This window comes from Bemisia tabaci, chromosome 8 (assembly GCF_918797505.1).
Source record: "Bemisia tabaci chromosome 8, PGI_BMITA_v3".
In the NCBI taxonomy this organism is placed as follows: Eukaryota; Metazoa; Arthropoda; class Insecta; order Hemiptera; family Aleyrodidae; genus Bemisia; species Bemisia tabaci.
Window position 1 is genome coordinate 12,473,427 of NC_092800.1, and position 22,903 is coordinate 12,496,329.

Consider the following 22,903-nt stretch of genomic DNA (forward strand, 5'->3'; position numbering starts at 1 on the left):
ATATCATAGATAGGAAATGATTTCGGTAATTTTCGATGCAAGAATCGTGTTTTACGTGAAATTCTGGTTAAGAAACATGTATCGGAATCCTTAGATTCGTACCTTGTCTAGTGGTCCATTGACGAACAAATGAAAATGGAGCGATACCAATGGCCACAAGGGGTGGTTGCAATAGACTGAGGGAAAAATAATAGACTAACCATAGGATCTCTCGTGGGGTGCATGTGGTTTGTCCATCATGACTTTCCTCCTACATCCATTGCAATTACTTGCTTCCACCAACAGGATCGCTCCATTTTCTCTTTGTCCTCTTTGTCTACAGCTTTGTCTATCAAATTCAATAATCAGCCTGCTGGTGAAAGAGCCAAATGAACATATTGTAGGTCTTCACTGTTCAGCTACTGGCCACGGGCTTTGACAATTGAGTTAATGGTTCATTGTTAAAATTGTGCCGCTTACCTGCGAACTGAATATATCTAATTTGATAGACAAAGCAAAAGACGAAGGTATAAACAAAGAAGAATAAAGGAAAAGGGAGCAATATTCATGGTTGAAACGGATAGTTGTTATAATTAAGGGAAGAAATGAGGGACTCTATCTCCTGAGTTGCCGTTGGTTAATCTACTACTTATTTTCTTTGTCTATTGCGATTTTCTGTCTCCGTGAAAAGGGTAGCTCCTTTTCACCTAACGTCAACAACATATCGTGGAGTTTGAATTGTTGTCAATCCATGAACCACACATCAATTTTGCTCCGTGAACTTTCAAAGCATCGATAGGTAATGTGTGAACCTATTTACAGTATAATCAATTAAAGTCCGCCCTCAATTTCACTGCATAGGCAACAAACACGCCTAGGAGCTCGAATAGTTGCCTGGTCGAAGAACAAGCACTACCCTCGCTCCGTACCCCGTAAACTTCGGTAGAATCAACATACAATGTGTGAGCCTGCGACAGATATCATCCGATTAAGTTCTCCTTCAAATAGCCGCTTAGACAACAAACACAACAAGGATCATTTTCATGTTTACTAGGGATTAGGGAATATTTGTCATAGCTGAATATTTGCTGCGAGGGGATATTTGGTGAATAGTGAAAAAATGCATCGGGCGAACATTCCGTCAGAAACTCTTCGACAATGAAACTACATTTTTGTATTCTTTTCATGTCAAGTTTCACGCGCGCATATTTACGTATTTTAATTGTGCCAAATCACCTTACCAATCATTTCACTGATCACTTCTTGGATCTTCCTATATTTGTTTTCTTTTCTTTCCAGTACTTTCTTCCCCCTCCCCTTTTCCCCCCGCATCTATCTCTATAAATGTTCATTTTGGTGTAACTTATTTGTATCTTTTTTGGTTAGTAAATAAAAGTGCTTTTTGTAAACGACAAAATTCAACCATCAAAATACGACTCTGTGACTTGCTCAAATGAACAGTTCCACAGGACTTTCATCAGAAAAGAAGTGACTCTTGAATAAAGGAGAAAAAAATGGGTCAGGTAATTGAGGCAATTCATACTAAGATGAAATAATAGTACATTTGTGAAAATCTCTCCGTAAAAAATGTAAATTTATAATAAATTAAAAGACGAGAACATGCATTTTACATAATACATAGGTACTGATCATTTTTAAAGATGACATTGTTGAAATTTGATTCGTTTATCAATACCGCAATTAAATTTAAAACTAAATTGATATTATGTAAACAGAAAAAGAAATACTTTTTTTTAAAAAAAATATAGAGAACCAGCAAACAGAAATTAATTATTGCAGAACTCGTGTATTAAAAGTTGTTCCAGAAACTTTTGAATAATTGAATGTTGAAAACAATGAGTAACACAATGAATAAATGCACGATTTACAAATAATAATTCACCTCCAACTTTCTGCAGGAATGCGGTGTTTTTTTAGCGTCGACATACGCAGAAAAAACAATTACTCGTCAATGATTGAATGTAATCAATGACCAATTTATAACACCATCATTACGAGTTATTCGTTACATCGATGATTGTCCGATGAATTTCAAAGAAAATTAATGGTAAGCAGTTTTTGCCTGAAATTCAAGTAACCGTTAAGTAGACATAGTGTACTGCCGTACTAAGCAAGAACGCCGTAAATCCATCAAGATTTTCCCTCGTTTTTTGGAACTTAACACTTTATAAAATAAAAACTTTTTTATCCATGCACCTCAAATTTTCAGGTTAAGTTCTTGATAGTATTTGCGAAAAATTTCTGTAAAAACATTGTCCGAAGTTACACAAGTTTTTCTGCTGTGATACATTGTTTCCAAGAATATCAACTAACTTTTACGGCGTTTTTGCGCTGCACGGCAGTAGTGCAATTTACCTCAGATCAAATACATCGTACTAGAATAAATAAGAAGAAATAAACAAAATCTGATTGACTCGTGATAAGTAAGTAAGTAAATAAATAAAAAGGCAATAATGATTTTTGAATTTCAGTAACATAAAAATTACTTAAATTGAAAAATCGATAAGTCTATAAACTGTGTCTTGAGGAGCTGCTTTTGTGTTTTGAAAATTTCAAAGTATACCAATATTTTTCTGAATTGGAAGCATATATTTGGCCTTAAAGAAGTTCCATCAATAAAAAACATCCGGTGAAACGTTCCTCTCATGACGCTCCTGTGAAATTATCGAGCTCCGGTAGTTTCGATTCGACGATTTCCTCCAGATTCACTTGATCGAGGATGGATTGTACTTTGAGCCTGATTGGTTCTTCCAGTGCATCAACGATGATGTGACGTATTAAGTCTGGAAGTTGATTGACAACCAATTCAATGACGTAGTCCAGAGATCCTCTGCCATCCATCGTGAGTTTTACCTTCCCCACCTGAAATAAACCAGTTGGAAACACATTAAACGCACTGTTAACTGCAAAAGGGGAATTGAGGAAATTGGTTATACTTGACCTAAAGTACCTTTATAAGGTGAGTGCAGACAAGGTCGCGGCCCATGGCGGCAAATTTAGGGGGCGACAAATTTTCAATTTTTTAAATGTAGCTATAAAGAAAAATCTACTTCAGAAAAAAAAATTAGAAGAAAAAAATTAAACGAGAAAAGATGACAAAATTTCTCATTTCCTGAGAGTATATATCTAATTTTGTCGTCTCTCTGTGATTCAATTGGCAGCACCTTTAATTAGTCGAGTTAAGACTAAGAGAGAAATCGAACACGGAATTTGGCCTGGAACGGCGCGGCGCAGAGAGCAATGATGACGAGAACATGAGATGAAAAGGAGAAGCCCTCGGCGCGGCGGTCGGCATGAACGCACATATTAGCGCCTACAAGACTACATGAATACTTCACGCATTGCGCCAAAGACAGTGCGATCACTGCGGATAGCAGCGGGCGGCGTGAAACGCATAGCGCCTACAAGACTGCAAGAATACTTCACGCACTGCGTGCAGAGAGGTAAGAATACTTCACGCACTGCGTGCAGAGAGGTAAGAATACTTCACGCATTGCGCCAAACACAGTGCGGTCAGCGCGTTATTAAGCGCGTCAAGTTAAAATCACTAAACCACATTTATGTTTGTTATTTCATAACTTTTTCGTTCATTTCATATGAATGGAAGGCCTTGTCCACACAGAGATAAGTTTACGGAACTTAACTTTCGCGCCAGGTTCCGTGAACTTTTGCTAGGAGTGTTGACAGGGCTTCCGCAAAAAATGTGTCCAACACGAGTAAACGCATCTTTTGCACCTTCCCCCTCCGGCACGCTCATTTGATGGTTTTTATTGATGTTTCAAAACGAATGAGAAGGGAGCGGCAAAATACAGGCGGCCCATGGGCGGCAAGTAAGTAAATCCGGCCCTGTTCGGCTCATAAACTTTGAACTTTTTTTGCAGCCTCTTTAATCTCGATACTGTATTACATACATACATATAAGTCGCTTTACAGCAATCCCTCGCGCTCTACGACTCCCAACCTCCACTGCTCTCTTTCAAACCACAAATCTTGGGGGATTGAGCACCTTTACATTTCCGCTTCAATCCCCTCCCTCCAACCTTTCATTGGGCGCCCTCTGCGTCTTCTCCCAGGAGGAACCCAATCAAGGACCTTCTTCGGCAACCTGTCTCCTGCCATTCTCTGGACATGACCATACCAAATGAGTTGTTTTGTCATAATGTCATGCACGATGGTCTGCTTGGCATCCATGATCTCTCTGATACTGTATTACTCCTGTTATAATGATGTCAACTCACCTCGACATCCAGATCATCGAGGATGGGTGCGTGGCGGATGTCAAGAGACTGGTTGACGAAAGCGCGGATCTGAAGATGCTGGACGGTGAAGTTGGAGACGCCGGTGCGGGCCAGTTTGCCGCGACGCCCCAGCGACACGGTCCACGAGCAGCCGCCCAATAATTCCTTCGTCACCAGCTGGAGTCCGATTTGAACGACGTTGCTGTCCATGGACAGAGCCACCTCGCCCACCCGGTAAAATTGTGAAAGACCCTGAAACAGAAATAGACGGAGTGTGAAGTTTTGCGGAAGATGCTTGATTAGGCTCCTCTTGGGCAGGGTCGCAATTTTTCGTGAAAAATAAAATCTTGATATTTCATGTGAAATAATTCATGAAATTTCAGAAAAATGTAAAATTGAAAAGCATTCTTCGAAAGTAAATAAGAGGCGACTGGTTTTTACTTTTTTGTGTTTTTAGTGCGTGTTGCATACCCAGCCCCTGAAAATATGCTTCATATTTTTCATTTCACCCATGCAACCCTGCTCTTGAGAGGAAATGAAAGGAATGCCCTGTCCAGTGAACAGATGGCGACAAGGGGTTTTACATAGACCACGTTTACCGGAAAGGATCCAATCCATATCAGCTTTTGCCAAATTTATTTGGGAAATTTAATTTTTTTACACAAAAACGGTTACGCGGATTTTTTTAAAATTTCAGTGAATTTTCTGCATAGTACGAACCATATTCCTTAAAATGTTCAAAGGAATCCACACGAAAGTTCTCTTGTAAAAAAAATTAAATTGCCCGGTTAAATTTTGCAATAGCTGATGTGGCTTGTTTCCTTTCTACTAAACGCGGTCCACATGAAACTAGATGCAGTCCACATTTCAGAAGGAGTAGAGGAAAAAAAATATAATTTTCACTAATATATTTACCAGACTTTATTATAGTGTAGTCTGTGATAGTTTCGCCATTTCACCCAGGAAATTTTATGTATTTGATTAAGCTTAGGATGTTACATAATTCCCGTCGCATTTCATTTGTCTGCAGACAAACTGTCATTGTTTTTGTTCCCAATTCCGTGCAATTCATCGGGATTATTCTTTACAAATTTCGGACTTAGATGCCAAAATTAGCCATCCCAGAGGATTAAAAAAAAATCCAAACAAATAAAAACTCATTACAGTAGGTTAAAGGACACTCTCTCTATCATGCGATACACCTTATTTTTTGCGATTTCAAGGGTCGGCAATGTTGCAAGACATTTAAATAATGCATTTCTCGGAAAATTAACAATGTCGCGATTAAAATCAGTAATGATTTACTTCATCGGCGTGACAGGCAACGCTGGCATTGCGTCAAGGAGTAGGAGAAACAATCAAAGCTTAAGTCAGTATCACACGTGACGGATACTAAAAGAAACTCATTATAACGCCTGGATACAACTATTCGAACTCTACGGACGTCCGTGTTGTATACGCACGGATGTGAAGGCGTTTTGACATCGGACACTACCAGCGGCGCTCAGTGGAGCGAATCAATGAGAGATGTCGGACAAAATGTGGACACATTTAAAGCTCATACCGATGTTAATACGGAACGTGGGGGTTTTAGACGTGCGGTAACACTGATTTTCTCGTAAACAATTTTCCAAGAAGCACCCCATGCAATGTGTAGTATGAAGAAATTATCATCCAAATTTGCTGTTTTACTCGAAAATTGCATGTCAAACCTCGCTAAGAGGCTCGTTTCCTAGTGTGGCGGGCTTTATTGTGAGGATCTAAGACAGAGTGCCTTTAAATCTTCATTTATACTTCGATGATATCTCTTAGACATGAATACCTACTCTAAAAATAATGCTTAGCACATCGCGATGTCAAAACTGAATCACAAGAGATACTAGTAGCGTTTCTCTTAATGTATTAGAACATTTCGTCTACATTTATTTGATTTCTGCATTATTTTAAACTCGAATACCTTAAGCCATAGTTCCGAGACATTGATGTGCAAGATTGACTGGTTGAACTCAAAATCTTTGAGATGGTAAGGGTCATAGCCCATCTTGACGACATATTTACGACCCTCAGAGATAGCTAGATCAACTGGTGAGACGTAGGAGGGAAGTTTGCTGGTGATGGTTTTGATCTTTGTGTTCACATCTCTACGCATGTTGGTGTTGACTTCGTTGAGTATGTACGGTTTAATGCTGTCAAACAGGAATGTTCCCACCGAACTAACCTGCAAACAAAACGGAGGTATAGTGATGCATTGAAAGGAAAAATAATTGAAACACCTTGTGAATAGCCATAAAGTCGGATGAACTTCTAAGGGAAGTCTTGAGTCCCTACCTTCACAATGTAAAATTTACTAATGCTGAAGTACATACAAATTTTTTAAGTTCCACTGGATAACTTTTCAAAAAAAAAAAAAAATAATAATGTTAGATTCCTTAGACTTTCCTTTTGCTTAAGACGAAATGATTTTTTGAAAGTTTGAAAAACAGAAAATTTCTTGATTTTTCGAAAAACAAAATTTAAAAAATTCGCCTAACGGGCCTCTCAGATTCATTGTTTAAAGAGTTATAATGAGAGAGACCCTCTCGTTGGTAGTTAGAGGGAAAAAGTGTAAAAAAAAACCAAAGAAATTTTTGGAAAATTCACAAAGTACATCCTGAAAAAATTGTACCTTACTGTAAAAAACCTTATTTTGAGAAAAAAAACTCTTAAAAGTCTTTGATACACTCAGGAAAGGCGTTATGAGGGTATAGGTGCAGGATTGAAGCACTCTGTCTGTCGCACAACTTGGCATAACTGATGACGCCGTCTGTCGCGACTGAGTCGAACTAACACAGCAAGCATCTTCTCCGTAAAGATCATAGAGAGCGCTACTTGTTAGTGCCTCAATCCTGATGTATGACACTAGGCTGCCACCCCGGTGCTGATTGTGAGCTTTACGGTTGAGAGATAAAAGCTGTTATCACGGATATATGATAGAGATGCTAGGAGAAATATTGCTGACTCGTTAAAGACAGCATTTTCTAAAAAAAAAGTACCTAAAATCTGCGGAATATCCTCATCATGCTCCTAAGCATGACACTATCTTGAACTTACCTACACGTTGAACAGTTACAGATTTTGTCCACTACAGGGAAAGTTCGAGAGACTCCTAAGTGCGAAAATAAATTTTTGATCTCGGATTATTTTCAAATTTCTGAATCGAGTTCTATAAAAGCTTTATATGATTCTTATTTGTGTTTTGGATATTTTTGCCGAGAATGACACTCATTTACGTCAGTATCTCAGTAATTTCCTCACCGAAATCACGAATTTCTCTCGGTGGGTTTAGTTAATGGACCCTTAGAACTCTATGAAAGCCAGCTAAATCAATAACACTAAGGCCGAGAGAAGACGTGATCTTACTCGTCGACTCTCTATTTACAGGTAAGTACATTGAGAAAACCACAAGGATCGCATCTAGCTAAACAGAACCAGCGCTAGTACAGTGATGTAAAAATTTTACTTCGTAAGAATTTTTTACTATTTTTGAAGGAAATTTTACTCCGTGGTGCGCTGTGGCGCGGCGCGGCGGGCGGGCAGTCAGCGCGAGAGGCGCATTGGCGCCTACAAACCTAACACGGATACTTCACGCATTGCGCAATGCGTGAAGTATCCCTGTTAGGTTTGTAGGCGCCAGTGCGCCGCCGCTCCGCTTTGTGTTAGGCTCTAATATTAAATCTCGTGGAGTCAGCGTTTTTCAACCCATGACTTTGAAATGTTGGCACACTCTGTATGGATTATTCTCATTTTAATTGATGAAAAAAAAAATATGTAGTAAAGGAAAATGTAATGAGCGTTTTGTAAATATTAAGGTGATTCCATACAAACTTAAGGATTTACAAAGCACTCGAATTTCTACACAATTTCTTATAGCCTTTTATAGCCGATGGCGAAAAAGCAACAGCCAGGCAATAAAGTGTAAAGCCCGGCGATAGGAGCTATAGCCCGACTGTATAATTTTTTATAGCTTCGTGTAGCCCGGCCATATGATTTTTTTCACTTCCTACAACCAGCTTTATGATTTTCTATCGCCTCCTTCAGTTGGCTTTAAGAACTCTTATGGTATTTTGAAACACAGCTCCTATCGCCAATTTTTACCAGGGTCGCGCTGGTTCCTTTTTGCTAAATGCAATCCGCATGTCAAAACAAATCGGGAATAGATCTAGCAGTAGCTTCTAAGCGTAAGAGTGTAAAGACTATAAAAGCAGCCTGTTGCGTAGTCGAATAAAAAAGCTTAGGAACGATGGAATGGCAAAGATGAAGGAGGAAGAGTAAAGATAGAATGGAATGTCGAGAAGTTTTTTTTGAGGCCAAAGACCATGAAGGGCTGTTAAGCCAATTAAGAAAACTTAAGTTTTGCATGGATTTTTAGACATGCAGGTAAAATCACAAATGAAGAAGGGGACACAGGATATGCTAGGAGCAACGGATATGAATTTCTTTCGGCAGGAATTTCTAGAGGAGATCGGAGCTGTAATGAAATGGCCTCCAGACCATAGCCGCAGCCCGTAAGGAACTGCTGTGACATTCAGGATTTCAGGAGGAAGAAAGTTTCGGATGGACTTTTGTACAGGAAAAATGACGAATCTATGATTTTGCACTCCGACTCACTGAAACAAATTCTCGGCGTTTTTACCAAGGTCCGTTGGTACCTTTACCATCTCACTTTTTTTTACCAATTATTGGCAATTTTATCAAGACAGATTGGTAAGCTTACCTAAAAACCGGTATTTTTACTGTTTTTTTTTTCAGGTAAGAATACCACTTTCATTGGTAATCAATTCACAGTATAACTTTGCCATTTTATCTCGGTAATTTTACCACAGTCGATAAAAAATATTGGCATTTTTACCAAGGTCCAGTAAAATTACCGGGAAAGTTCAATAATTTTACCGAGATTTCTCAGTAAAATTACCAATTCCATACATGGTAATTTTACCAAGAAAAAACTGGGATCAAATAGAACCCTGAATTCTTGGTAATTTTACCCCTTTCATAGTAAATACACCGAGATTTTTTTTCAGTATGCACTGTTTTTACTGGAACTACTAACCATGCCTTGGAAGAAGGAGCCGGCAAAGCCGATATTCTTGAAATCCAGATCAATATCTTTGAACGTCATATCCATGTCGGTGTCCGACGCCTGCAAGTGACCTTGCTCGTCCGGCTCCAGAGCAGCAGCACCCTCGGCGACGACGTCATAAAGATTCACTGAGAACGGACCGGCAGCTTTGTTGAACCAACTACGAAGGGTGTAGTTCCCGACAACCACCAAACGTTTCATGTGCAGCTGAACGTAAACCTGCAAACAGAGAGCTCGCCGATTCAGGGAACCTATCCAGAGATGCAACTTTAAATGGCATGTTCTGATCGATTCTAAAGGAAGCTTAGGAACCCTTCTTCAAGAGACCGTGTTTATCAGAAAGGAACCAAGCCACATCGGTTATTGCCAAATTTAACTGGACAATTTAATTTTTTACTAGAGAACGTTTGTGCGGATTCATTTGAAAATTTCAGGAATTTGCCTCGTACTGAGCAGGAAATTTACTGAAAATTTTGCAAAAATCCGCACAATCGTTTTCATGTAAACAATCAAATTGCCCAATTCGATTTGGCAATAGCTGATGTGGCTTAGACGATCCTCTCCGCTTAACGCCGTCCAAATTACAAAAAACCCCAAAGGGGGGAAGGGTTGGGGGTCTTTGCCAGATTAACGTGGCGTTATAGGGGGAGGGGGTATAGAGTGAAACGTTACGAAACGAGTTAAAGTGATTTTTTTCGACTTTCTGTATAATTTTTCGTCGGTCATCTTTAGAAGTTTTGAAAAATCTCGAAAATATTCCCTGCAATACTTCCCATTTTCCTCACTAAATAGAAACGCCAATCCGCTCAGTAAATGTACGGTGATATTTAGATTATTTTTTTATCAATATTGGAGGGCGGAGGGGTCCGCGAAAGCGTAATGTAATTTTTTAGAAGGGATCTAGCACAGCGTTACGGAGCGTTACAGGGGAGGGGTGGGGGTGCCAAAAAACCGAAAAATTAGGTGCATTAGAGTAAGCAGTTTCAGTTCATATACCTGATAAAAGAACATATTCGAAATATGAAACTACTGATCATGAAATTTGGTACCATTACCTTGGATTTTTTCATGATACCGTGTCTTAAATTACGCAATAACGCATGCCACTCATTGACAAAATTCGCCTAGTGCGTGACGGTGCATGTAATCATCAGTCAGCTGTATCTACTTTACTCGTTCGCGCACACTTAGGACCTAGGTATGGTGGGTCTCGTTCACGCAGTTTTGCCTTAATTAAGAAAAACGTCACATGAGCATTCAAGCCAAATGTCTCTTGATAAAAATGCAAATTTTCTGACGAACTTGCGACTTTTTCTGTTCAATTTCTAACGGATCTTACTTGCAGTTTGATGTTGCGCATCTTAAAGCTTCAAATAAAAGATGGTTCCAACTGAACTATACATTTTGCAATTTGGAACTATAGATTCTAGCCCGGTTTAAAAATAACGTATGCGCCATTAGTTTTCCTATGCACATAAGTGTTTTTCCAGAAGAGCCAGAATTTATAGTTCCAAATTGCAAAGTACAATCCAATTGTTCTCGACGGTTATTAGTCTGCTGGAGAAATTTTGGACCCGATCGAATGCTTCGGCGGCCGTTTTCTTTTAGCCCGGCCGCGCCGTGTAGTGGCGATTCCAGCAAGTTGGCAATACTGTTTGTTATCATTCCATTTAAATCCATTGTAAATATCGACTCTTGGTGAGACAGGCTGTCTCTATAATCGATAGTTTAACGTACATTTAATTGGAGAGAAAACAATTTTGCCGATTTGCGATAATCGCCAATGGCGTCGTGTTAGTCGTAAAAGTGCAGTTCAGTCCACCTTGGCGCGTAACACAGTGACCTAGATGAGTATCGCACCCGGCTGGTCGAGAAAAGTAAGTTCAGTGAACTAAGCCGCTGTATAGAGGGAAAACGCCGTGTGAATAATCGATTGTTGCCAAATTTCTCTTGATCTCTTGATAAGATATTGATTACTGACAAAGATAATATACGTGTTGCTCCTGAGATTTGTAGATATTTTAGCTTGAAATCTGAATCAAACTAACCAGAAAATTGGAATCATAATAGTAATGAAATTTTTCACAAAATTTGTATTTTATAAAACACAATTTGGCAATCAGCGTTATTTGAGTTTTTGATCATCAAAGCAATTTTTGGATAAAATGACCTCTTCTAATTGGCCACTAGACAAGGTCTAAACTATAAAGAAACGGCACATGTTTGCTCGTCAAAATCGCTTGTATAGCGAACGATTTACAGAACAGGAAGTTCGGAAAATGGCAAGAGGTATTTTAACGCAGCAGGTCAAGTGGAAATGACATTATAAAAATGGCGCCATTTGTTTCGGTGCGATTCAACTATTGCTGATTCTAAACACTTATATCTTGTTCATTATATAATTTCTTCATATACTGCTCTATAAATCGTTTTCTATATAAGATTTTGTAGATTAAATATGCTGCATGGTACTTTAATTCATACCATGTCTAGAGGCCCATAGATTATTACGGCTGGGCCCTAATTTTTTGGGATTTGGCCGCGACAAATTGTGTGGCCAAAACTAATTATGATCCATCCACAACTCGAATTGAGATCCACCCACGAGAAATTAGACATAGCCGTTATATCTACAAATTGTGGTTGGACCTCAGGAGTTAGGATCCAGCAATAAAACTAAAATAATCGAAATTTTTGGAAAACGGTAAAAGCTGTACTAAAACTTTTAAAAACTTTTTTGAAAAACTCACACTTTCAGTAATTTGTTATTTTCCGTGTTTATAGTGTGTATTGTATATATTTTCAAGTTTTAACATGATCGAACAGACCCGCGCGTTTACGTTTTTACATATCGGAAAATAACGAATTAGCGAAAGCGTGAGTTTTTTAAAAACGGTTTTACATACATATAAGTCGCTTTACAGCGCTCCCTCGCGCTCTACGACCCCTAACCTCCACTGCTCTCTTTCAAACCACAAATCTTGGGGGATTGAGCACCTTAACATTTCCGCTTCAATCCCTTCCCTCCAACCTTTCATTGGGCGCCCTCTACGTCTTCTCCCAGGAGGAACCCAGTCAAGGACCTTCTTCGGCAACCTGTCTCCTGCCATTCTCTGGACATGACCATACCAAATGAGCTGTTTTGTCATAATGTCATGCACGATGGTCTGCTGAAAAACGGTTTTAAAAGTTTTAATATAAGAAAGAAGTTAAAATTGTTTTCATTGTGAGTAAAACTTCGAATGCACTTCTCACCTCCATCTTCTCCAAATCCGTGTTAACTTGATCGATCCGGAACTTCGACAGGCCGTAGACCATGACATTCTTGAAGTTCATCTTGGCGACTCCGAAGGACTTGTCCATATCCGGAATCGGCATGGGATCCGGAACCGGAGCGCCCGGAAATCCGGTCGGATCCGGATTCTTGTAGTGCTGCAGAACGGCGCGAACCTGGTCGCTGAGCTTGAACGCCACGTCTTTGGTCTTCTCCAAGACGCTCGAGGAGCTCGGAGTGCTCGACAAGAAAGTCGGAGCGGTGACAGAAGTCCCACTCTCCGACGTCGTGGACACGCTCGATTCTGACGTCACTGCAACCGGGACTTCCGTCGACATCGGCGTAGTCCCAGTCTCGGTGGTTGCTGCCGGTGTAGTCCCACCCTCCGTGGTTTCGACCCTTGTTGGTTCCGTCGTTCCTGTCTCGCTGTTCGTACTGGCGAACCAGGAACTGAACCACGTCTCCGCTGTCGTTGTGGCGATTACTTCCACTTCGCTGGAGATGGTCGTGGCTGGCACTTCGGGAGCCGCAGAAGCTGCGGCTTCGGTTACTGGAAGTCCCTCGGTGGGCGGGATCGTGGAACTTGCATCTTCTACTATCGATGACGTAGCGACAGCTATCGTTGGCTCTGGTTCTGCTGTCGTTTCCGAAGTAGAAGCGACGACCGTCTCTACTGTCGTAGATGGCAGCTCCTCCGTTTTCGGTGACGTGGGACCAATGGTGGTCTCACTTTCCTCATTTTTTATTTCGAGCTGTGGTGTTGTGCTCACTGAAGGTGTGGATTCTGGAAAAAAATTTAAAAAATAGGATAAATTGCACAGAAAAAAATAGGTGGTGCTGACGACAGAATCCTCTGTTCACAGGGCTCCTGCAGTTTCTGCGTTACACTTATAGAGTTTGTCTGTTGTGAGAACAGAACTTCGGTCGTGGGAACAGAGTACTCTGTCCTCATAACGGAAGCTTCTGTGACTCTTACAAAAGAAGTGTAGGAGCCCTGTAAACAGACCATACCTATTTTTTTGACCATACTCCCATACGAAATGTTTGAGTTTTTACCACTCCTAACATGGCGCGCTCATAGCGTTTCCGTACGCTCTGCGGCGACATCCAACCGCCCCTGACAGCGATTCTGTAAAAGCTCCTCCAGGAAATTACTTTGAACAAACCCCTAGTTCCCATGTTTGAGTTTTTTTCTGTATTAATATTTTAGGGGTTAAATGCACCCCGAAAACGCTCCGAGAATTTTCATATGCATTTCAGCATTTAATCATGTTTTTGTGTTGGCTTCTTTATTTAAATGCATCGTGTCAATAATGCGGTTAAGACTGCCAATACGTTAATACATTTTCTATGTTCTATGTCTTGTTTAACTCACACCTACGTTTTAGATTCATAATGAGTGCAAGTGCATGAGATATCAGTTTTAATTTCCAAATCGTGAACTAGAATCCCAAGCTCTGATAATTCACTGCCTCATGGAAGTGTTAGCTTTGGTCATCGGTGAGTAATGTCAAAGTCGGCATTTGGTGCTTTGTAGGTAAATCTTTCCTAACTATATTTCGTAAGTTACTGATATGACCGGATACGAATTAGAAGAATAAGAATAAAATTGTCTTACCAATTTTCGGTGAGAAAAAGTTTTATTTTATTATATCAACCTGATAATATGAGTGGCGATAAAGTGAATCAACTAAGTGATGTTGATAAGTGCTCAAATACTCGGTACCACCGTGTTAATTTATTTGATTAATTAATTGAGGTATCGCGTTGAAACTTATATCCATGTTTACTAGTCCTAAACTTACGTTTAAGGCTATATCCCTATGACACTTAAAATCAATTGCAGGGGTACGTTGACATTTTATCTTTCCGCAGATATCTCACGCCGTAACAATTTTTCTAAGCCACTAGTTTATTTATTCTTATGAAGCGTCCTGCTGACAACTATATATTTTTGCTTTTAATATGCCGTTAGTATACTAGAATTGGACGCATTTCTGCCAAACGGAAGCATGTGCATTAAGACATCAGACCTGAGACCCATAAGAATATGTGCATAACAGGGCTCACGTCATACCTATTGCACATAGTTCCGTTTGGCAGAATTAAGTCCAATTCAAGTGTTGTAGCAGTAATATGGCTTGCCAGATCAGTAACCATCAAAACACAGAAGCTGATTATCACGTTCGTATTATTTTTTTGAATGTGTTCAAAACAGTACGTACATCTAAAGTAATGCACGATCATGGACTGGTTGGGCGTCGTATAAATCTAACATAATAAACTTAGAAATTCAAACTCAGGACTTTTTAATTCTATATTTGTCGAATCAAGTGTTCAATTTGAACGTGCTTACTACTAAACGTCAACGAAAATACGTATGGATTCAGGTCATACTTTGTGTTGTGTGCTAGGAATTAAAATAATGGATTACTTTTTGCAATAAGGAACCGCACTATTTCTAGGCCATTATAGGAAAAACATACATGCCATTGGTTTCCCTATACAAAGATGTGCTTTCATAGGAGATCCAGAGATAGTGGTTCCTTATTGCAAAATGAAATCCTGAAACTGAAATGAAACTGAGCCTCTGCATGGTTTTTTGGATTAGAGTTTTCAAAAAAGGACCCCGCCCTCATTTTTTCCTACGTTGAACTCTCAATCCATATGACTCTCAGAACTCGTTTTCGCTTGAAGCGCCTTCAACCTCACGTGATACCTCACACATTGCCCCGAAGTTGGTTTAGTTGCCTGGTGGAGCCGTCCCCAATATAAGACGAAAAGAAGTTACCTTGGCTATCTTCGGAGACTTATTAAACATTTAATCCGTTTTCATTCATACTGAGACCGTTCGAGCGAGAATTTTAAAATCACTTTCCTACACAGTAATGACTTGAATATTGTCTTTTACGAAAGATCTTTCCACTCCATGAAAATTCTGAGAAGCGGACCACGTCTCGGCGAATCGGTCAAAAAATCGGATTTTGAGATTTCGACGGGAAACTTACTCTCTCTTACAAAGTAAGTTGCGAGCGTTATATGTACTTCCGATACCTAGGGGGGAAGATGAGTAGGGCAATACATTTAATTCGACCCTTCATTAAGCCCCTACCATGGCAGATTAAAATTTACATAGCTTTTCATCGATGTTTCACTTTTTAATCCAGCCTGAAAATTTTTAGCGTTTTTTGTGCTGAAACAATTTTAATCCACCCCTTCATACTTTGATATCAATAATTCAAGTTTGAGATCGATGGTCGAGGTTGAGGAGGGTCCTTCTTCCAGTGGACGATTACATGTATTCATTGCAGGCTGATTGTTGAAATCGATAGACAAAGCTATAGACAAAGAAGACAAAAGGGATGTGGAAGGATCCTATCGGTGGAAGCGGATGGTTGCAACGGACAAAGGAGGTAGGTAAAGGACTTACTAACGGCAACCCAAGAGTAACCCTTTAGTTAGTCTTTCATACACCCCCTTTGTCTATAAGTACCACCGATTTCAACCAATAGGATAGCTCCATACTGCCTATTTCTTCTTTGTCTATAGCTTTGTCTATCCAATTCAACAATCAGACAGCTGGTGCATGGTTTTTTCAAAAAATGGCATAACTAGAAAAGGTCAACGCTGTATCGAAGACAAAAACAAAAGTTATGTATGACGTTGTGTGATCGAGGCAGAATCAGTGTCTATCACGAAGAATTTTCCGAAGAGTTTTCCGAGGGGAAACACTCGCCAATTTTCACGAAAAGTTGCGTCTTTTTCTATGACATAGGTAAGTACTTATCGCGAAAAAATGCATCGAGAAAAAACTATCTTAGATAGCCTATTACATCATGCATGAAAAGTGCGAGTGTTGAGATTAAGAATACGTCAGGCATCTCCAAGCGGAAATCCCAAGAAAATCCAGTGGCGAGTGAATGATCGATTATCGATTTTTCCTCATTTGAAACGATGGTAATGAATCGATTATTAAGGTGTTTGTTGCGAATACCTCGTACATCGATCCTTTTCCATAGGTTTAAATGACAGATCAATCGAAATATCACAAATCACGTCACGCCACTGAGAGAATCGTGAGTGATCTATCAAATTGGAACATCAGTCATGAAAAGTCAGCGTCTAAATGGTTGAATAGTCATAGCAAGCTGACTGGAAAAAGGGGAGGAGTTGTTAACTATATTAGTGAATGATGCATCCGCAACTGCAATTTGCCGCTCATTTTCTTAAAGAAGAAAACCGTTTGAAACGTTCACGCGTATTTTAGAAACGCACAGCAGTAAGTAGTCAACAGTAAGCAAGTTTCTACGGTAAAAATTGTATTCTGCATTTTTTTTTTTAATAATCAAAGAGCCTGAAAATGGAGGAGATTGAAATAATCGGCCAATGAACATTATTGAAGATAACCAAAGTTACGTAGGTATGGCAATGAAGAAGGCGAATTTCTTGCAAGATCCCATGAAAATAGAAAACTTTGAGAAGAGTTCGTATAAAAAAAAATTCCCCGCCTTTTTTCATTTGATAGCTAAGCATGAGTGGACCGTCCCACTTTTAGCGAGGTGAATGTCGGGAGTACTGTTATTTTTTCCACCAATTGAATTTGAATGCATTAATCTATTTAAGCAGATTAGGCTGCGGATTTTCTTTTGATTCAGGCAAAAAGTCCGATTGAATCAAGAGTATTTTTTCATGTCAATGTTTTCAAGAGTCTGGACTCTAGATCCAAGCGACTTTTTTTTCCAGTGTACTTGAAATCATTAATAAATCAATTTTTTTCAAAAAATTCACTTACGCACCTTGTCCTCCAATCCCCTCCATTATGAGTAATAATTAAGGTTGAAAATACGTTTGGCAGTTGGCAACAGTGTAGCCAATTTATTAAATATCAGTGCAACATTCATTCATGTTGTCTTGCATTTTATGCAATATCTGAAGATAACCCCACGAATCGCGGAGCCGCCCTCCGTCATCAGTCATCATACACCGAGCATCGGCTCCTCCCACCTGTCGTTGAACGTTGACCTTGACTTCGTCTCGAACTCAATCACACGTACACTCACCGATCATCACCGTACTAAACCTCCACTTCCGTCATGAAGCGTGAGTCCTAAAAGTGACTCATCTTCGCCCCTAATAATGACATCAGAAAATCGTTTTAGGTGAGGTATTTCCTTTTCCATGCAGTAAAGACTTTTTTTTTTTTTTTTTTTTTTTTTTTTTTTTTTTTTTTACCGAACTTTAAAAAGCCTAATTGGATAATCCCACGCATACCACCAGGCCCAGGTGACCATTATCTGAGACCATCATACTCAGGTCACCTGGCCGAGAATCGAACCAGGGACTTCTTGATTATAGAGCCATTGCTGAGAAAGTTCAAAAATGTTTGGAAAATGTTTCTTTTTTTCTCTTTTTTTTAGATGTAAGAACACCTCCTCCTCTTTATCTTGGGTTTAATTTAGTTTTTTCCGCAACAGACACTTTTTTCTATTATCAGATGATTTAGGAACGATTTTAGTCGTTGGCCAAGGTGAGCAGAGACCACGTGTCCTTATTGAGGCGTTTCAAAATTTTCGCTCCTATTATATTTTTTCGAGGAGAAACAAGTTAATATAATGACTTGCTCGCGCGGGATACTCTACTGATAGGAAGAAAAACCAAGGAAATTTTCAAGGTGTTGTCATGACTAGATTTCAGAAGAAAAAATAAAGTATGACAGGAAGGAACTACGTCGGAAACGGAGATACGTGGTTTCTCACTTTAGCCATCGAAGTGTGGTGGTAATGAACCAGAGATCAAGGTAAAAATTGACATTTATACAGATAAACCCAAGATACCCCCAGATATATATAAATTTTACAGATTTTACAAATTTTTCCAAAAAATTTACAGTTTAACTCAAACTCCGAGGTCCATAGCTACGAACCTATAATTCGGAGACTACAAATATAATCAAGCAAAGCCGTTAGATCCGTTTGTTTTGTCTGATTACAGAGGCTCAGTCACATGTCATGCCAATGGACCACTTGAAAGTATGACACTTAAATCCTTGAAAAAAAGTATGGTAAATTCCATTATGAATCTACTTTTTTCCGACACAGTGATACTGTTGTGTAAGGGAATTCAGACTCTTAGCTGCATTACCATATTCATGGCGAATGTTACTGTAGTATGGGGCTATGCTGCCGAAAATTCTTTTTACGATTACTATGATCCTATTACTATGTATTCAAATATAGTGATTCAACCATATTTGAAGGGCTTGGAGGACAAGGCGCATAAGTGCAGTTTTTGCTATTTCGAGAAATACCTACGTTTTGAACTTTCGACATTACATGGATCCTCACGGCGAAAATGAAGTTCGAACTGACTTTCTGATGATTAAAAATTGGAATCTGGAAGCGAATTTATCACAGAATAGGTATGCATTAAGACTAGTTTTACGTGAAATCATTGATACCTCCATTTTTTTCAAAAACAGCACTCATGCGCCTTATCTCCAAGCCCCTCATTTGAGTTCTAGTGGAGCATTACAAGTCATGTTTCATCATGTAAATTTCACGTGAAACAAGTCGAACGTATTAAACATGTTCAAATCTACGTATAGTTAAGAAAATAGCGTATAGCTCACACTTGAATCAGTCGATTCAAACCTCTCGCTCTCGATAAGACTGAAATCCACTGATTTCCTTACTTTCAGAGGTCTGATCTATCATTCGTAATGCTGAGTTGACACACCGTAACACTGTAGATTGATAATTAGTATTTCTCTCTAGATGGGAATAATTAAGGAATGTATGCAGTCACACGGATAGATCAATAGTTTGCTCAGCATTTCACGGATGTGCGTCATGCTTGCGCAGGTCAGTTTATCGGATTTGTTATGGTAAAAATGAGGGGCTTGGACGACATAGCGCGTAAGTACAGGTTCTGCTATTTCGAGGAATACGTGTTTGAAGTTTCGAAATTAAATGGATCCTCACGGCAAGAAGAAAGTTCAAACTGACTTTTTGATGCTTCAGAATTGGAATTTCGGAGCGAATTTTTCACAAAATGTGCATGAAGAAAAGTTTTACTTGACATCATTAATATCTCAATTTTTTTAAAACAGCACTTATGCGCTTTCTCCTCCAAGCCCCTCAATGAAACAGTGAGAACAAAAACACACCAACTCGGAAAAATGAAAAGAAAGACACACACGAAACCAAATAGTAAATGAAGAAATTAGTCTAAGAGAGAGATTTTTGGTGCCGAAGCACAAGCACTTAAGGGCATTTTAAAGGTCCAAGTTGGAACAGATGCGCTAACTTCAATGACTTTTATAAAAATTGACCGTCTCTTATGAAAATTTAGCAATTTCGAGTTACCGAGTTGGTGTGTTATCGAACTCACCGATTCAAATTTGAAATATTCGGTTGTCGGCCCATAAGATGAATCTATTTGAGACCTAGAATATTAGGGTATATTCCCACTAGATTTCGGGTGATAATTTTGAACGGCGCGTGTTCTTGACATTACATTTGAGTAGGACGAAATCAACATGATGATATCTTTATCATCCTATTGATTTTAGCATGACCCAGTAATGTGCTACTTCAACTTGACATGACGGTATGGTCAAAAGAAACGCTCGACACGCGTGTCAAAGTGGGAGATCCCCATTTAAAAATATTGATATTTAGGGCACGAGGTGTAAAATTCTGTGCTGAAGTCTATACAGCGCCCAAAAACCCGAGTGATACGAATGCGGAGTGGAATCTATCCTAACGGAGTGACTTACACTATCACTGAAAAAAAAGTGCGGTAAAATCGAACTAGTTAGGATGATATGGAGCCAGGTTTTGTTCGGCACACACAATCGAATTATTCGGACTGCTCAACCAAAATGTTTGGTCCGCAGAACCGGAATCTAAGAATCTGTAGTAGTTCGGCTGAACAGACCGAGTAATTCGGTAGTGTGTACCGAACAAAACCTGGTCCCATATCATCCTAACTAGTTCGGATTTACCAAACTTTATTTTTCAGTGGGAGCGGAATCTATCTTTTTGCGAATTGTCATACGCTTTTATAATGCCAATTTCACCTCGCATTCATATTACTCGGGATTTCTGTGCGCTATGAATTTTTAACAACGTAATTAAAATTCTTATATAAAGAAAGTCGTTTCTATCGAGCAAAAACGTGCTTTACTCATGCGATTGCTTGATATGGATCGATGGATCTTTTGGACGGGAAATAATACAAAAAGTGCTTAAAATACAAGAAAATGGCACTAAAAAATGAGCATAACAAGACTATTGAAATATGGTAATTACACCGCCAATTTTTTTGGGCCATTTACATGCACATTCTTGGCCCAAACGCCCTGGTTTTCTTTTTACCATATCTTAACCTTTGTTACACCCTTTTCTTAGTGTTAATATCTTGTATTTTATCGTTGAATCGGGCTGTGACGTCGAATTTTTTTTTATCAGATTCTGCTTTAATCAAGTCACAATTTGTCTCCGGTGATTCTTATTTCTCCTTTTAAATCCTCAACGAATCCAATCATTCGTGAAACTTCATATCCCGTCCGAAGGAACGTAACTATATTCCGATGTTGCCTAATTTTTCCTCGCAAATTGTATTTTCACCGGGAGAGACTTGGATATTTTTCACTGATTATTCTTTTGCTCTCACGCAAAATTCTGATAAATTTTGGACAAAATTGTCCGGGTTTTTCTCGCATAAAATGTAATCAGACGACGTAAGTCCAGAATCACATATCTCGTTTGCGTTGTCTGAAAATCTCCGCCTCTATTTTATTTTTTTAAAGGAGAACAAATTGGTATCATTCCTTCAAGTTTTTGCAGAACTTTCTTCGCACAGAGAAGAAAAATTACGGCAGTTTTAAACAATCGCCGTTGAGTAGTTTTCTGTTTAAGAAGTAAAGTATGACAGGAAGTCTGCGACGTCGCAAACTGAGCGATGTGATTTTCGATTTACACCGTTGAATTGTATGAGTCAATTTTGAAATCATAGAATGGAGCTACGTTCCTTCGTCCAGGAAATGACGAAAAGACAAAACTCCTTTAAAATTACCTTCATCCACAGCAGGGGCGGACAGTACTCCTGTAAAGGCACAAAACACCACAATCAAATAACCACACTTCATGTTTCACAGCGAACGCGTATCCGAGACCCGAGGAAAAATCGCACGAGGGACGCGTGAAAAACGCACGGAAAAAACCCCGAAAAATTCGCCCGCACTGGATGGCGGCGTGGCGTCAACTAAAAATAAAAAAGCATCCCAAGACTGCGGCCTTAAACTGATAAACTAATTTTGATTCATGACTCCTCCTCGCTCGTGAGTCGTGTCATCGCGGAATAAAAAGCGACGAAAAATTCCCACGAAAATAAAACAGCGACCGCGGCGGGGGTGGGAGGGATGGCTCGCGGCATCGTTTGGAGAAAACGCGGCGGCGTCGGGACAGGGAGCCCGTGGGGTACTGGATGGCGGATGGGATGACTAAAAGCGCCGCGCGCTCGCGTAATGAGTGCCGAGTGTTTTTGAGTCAAAGGTTATGACGATTCGACGATCAGTTTATCAAGACAGTGAATTACTGATTAGGCTCTGTTGCCGCGACTCCGCCGCGACCGCCCACCAGTAAGACGTGTTTCTATGAGCGACTAGAAAAATAACAAAAGCACGGGAAACAGAATGTGATCATCTCCGGAAAAAGAAACGTCGATTCCTTAAAAACTCAAAATCGAGGAATGGATTACTGAACAGGGTGTGAATGCTTGAATATTCGAGGGGCTTGGAGAAAAATGTGCTTAAGAGCAGTTTTTGAAAAAATTGAGGATATTAATAATTACAAGTAATAAAAGTAGTCTTGGTGCATGTTCTGAGAAAAATGTGCTTCCTAATTCCAATTCATTTTTCCGTTTTTCATTTTTTCATTTTTTCCGTGAGAGATAAGCGAGGGGGATAATAAAGGAGAGAAAAAAAAGGGGAAAAGTGAAACAAAATAAAATAAAATCAAACAAAGAGGCTCCACCCGACACAATTGCCAAGTGTCAATAGTGAGTGTTTTATTTTCGTTTTTTTTTTTTTTCTTTCTTTCTTTTTTTGTTACTTATTTGTCTATAAGCTTTGTATACCTCTGTACTAAAACGAAAATAAATTCAATTCAAATTCAAAATTTGTAAGTATCAAAAAGTCAGTTTGAACTGTCTTTCCGCTATGAGGATCCATGTTATTTCGAAACTTTAAACACGTATTTCTCGAAAATT

The 22,903-nt window shown here is 39.3% G+C and overlaps 1 protein-coding gene across 1 annotated transcript; it reads right to left on the reverse strand.

Annotated features, from left to right (window-relative positions):
- Positions 1 to 1,554: 1,554 nt before the first annotated feature.
- On the reverse strand, positions 1,555 to 22,158 carry LOC109034796 (uncharacterized). The gene is made up of 6 exons (XM_019048148.2): positions 21,710 to 22,158; positions 12,613 to 13,415; positions 9,328 to 9,576; positions 6,196 to 6,456; positions 4,239 to 4,490; positions 1,555 to 2,862 (listed from the first exon to the last, which is right to left on the reverse strand). The coding sequence occupies exons 1-6, from the start codon at positions 21,780 to 21,782 to the stop codon at positions 2,644 to 2,646; spliced, it is 1,857 nt and encodes a 618-aa protein (XP_018903693.2). The 5' UTR covers positions 21,783 to 22,158; the 3' UTR covers positions 1,555 to 2,643.
- Positions 22,159 to 22,903: the final 745 nt, after the last annotated feature.